The sequence below is a fragment of the Arachis hypogaea genome, chromosome 4 (assembly GCF_003086295.3).
Source record: "Arachis hypogaea cultivar Tifrunner chromosome 4, arahy.Tifrunner.gnm2.J5K5, whole genome shotgun sequence".
In the NCBI taxonomy this organism is placed as follows: domain Eukaryota; kingdom Viridiplantae; phylum Streptophyta; class Magnoliopsida; order Fabales; family Fabaceae; genus Arachis; species Arachis hypogaea.
The window spans coordinates 43977371-43978936 of NC_092039.1; the positions used below are offsets into that span (position 1 = coordinate 43977371).

A 1566-nucleotide genomic window follows, 5' to 3' on the forward strand; every position below is an offset into this window, starting at 1 on the left:
ATTATTCACTTTTAGTTGCCATTACTATTGCCGCTAAAATCTTAAGACCTTTTTTAGTTAGATTATACTCATTTTCTTAGAAGTAATTATCTATTTTTTTTTTAGAATTTCAATTATTTTTTCCAACAATTATTATTATTATACATAATATAAATATACTAAAATTAATTACTACAAAATGAGATATTTCATTAAACTCAAAATATTAATTCACCAATTTCTTTTGAAAATTAATAAATCATATTACAAATCTAAACAACAAAAAATGCTACAAGCCTATAGCAATGATCTAAAGTTGCACCTCATAGAGCAAATAAGGGGTAATGATTGCAACCTTCTCTTAGAGCTACTTTGATCATTTTCTCCATTTTGTTCACTTCTATTAAGAAGAAGATCTTGAGGGAATTCAAGCTCATTGATATTGATATCTACTCCCAATGCCAGAAGCTTCTGTTTGTAAGCCAAGACTTAGACCTCAAGAGTAGTGTTTTCTATCTCCTTCTGATACATAAGCTCTTCAAAGACTTCAAGAGTTTCCTCAGCATGACCTATCTTCTCCTCTGCCATTCTCTTGTAGTGACTTGCCTCCATCTTTACGGCAGCCTTTTTGCCTTGTAGACGAAGTATCATGTCCATAGCTTCGCTGGCTGCAGTAGCAGAGGCTTCTTTTTCCTGATCCAACTCTGCATGTAGCTGTTGTAGAGGAGTATGTTGGGCTCGGTGTGTTTCCTTCATTGCTGTTATATCAGCCTCCTCCATCAGAGACGCCGTTCTAGTTTCAACCATTCTACAGGTTCATATAAAAGACAAAGAATGGCTTTCCATATGAGGCGATGACAATTAAGAAAGGCTAAAGTTTACCTCTTCCAATGGAGCAAGAAGGATAAGGTGACAAGTCAGTTGGTTCAGGATTCTTATCAAGGAGGTATGGAAGGTCAAGAAACTGTAAATGATATTAGGATATCATCTTTAACCAAGGATCAAGGTGAACTATAGTTAATTTGGAGTTTACAATGGAAAACAAAAAAATACCAGCAAAAGAACCATGAAAATTGGATTGAGAAGGATCATAACACAGAGCAGTTTTAACAAATTCAAAAGGCTTGCACCCTCTTTGTTGTAACCTACTTCTAACCCATTGGCAACAATCATCCATCTCAAGATTCACACCTCTGTCACCAATGCAAATAGAAATTATTAGTTTTTTAAACTTTGGTAGGAGGGGAGGGGGGAACAGCAGGACAAATATGATTTTAAATGAGCACTCAAATTATATGCGTTATTTAAGGTTTCTATAATGCACACACCTGAAATCTGCACCCTTGGGTGTCAGCGGGAATATAGAGTTAAACCTCCTTGTTATGGCTAACCATCCTTCATCATATTGAAACACCTAATAAAACCAATTAAATTAAATTAATTTGCAAATTTAGATCTAGCTGATAGCATTTTTACAAGTACTTGAACTTAAACTTATATTATGACAAGCCAAATCAAAAGAGGTAAAACTTTAAGTGTTCATGAGTAAATTCAATTGCCAGACCGTGCATAACAAACACATTAATA

The 1566-nt window shown here is 34.4% G+C and overlaps 1 protein-coding gene across 1 annotated transcript; it reads right to left on the minus strand.

The window, feature by feature from the left end:
- Positions 1-468: 468 nt before the first annotated feature.
- Positions 469-786, minus strand: LOC140184119 (myosin-binding protein 7-like). The gene has a single exon (XM_072234405.1). The coding sequence runs from the start codon at positions 784-786 to the stop codon at positions 469-471; it is 318 nt and encodes a 105-aa protein (XP_072090506.1).
- Between the last annotated feature and the right edge of the window lie 780 nt (positions 787-1566).

What these genes read in the sequence shown, in the direction of transcription:
- LOC140184119 (XM_072234405.1), bottom strand. Translation starts at nt 786, where the DNA reads ATGGTTGAAACTAGAACGGCGTCTCTGATGGAGGAGGCTGATATAACA.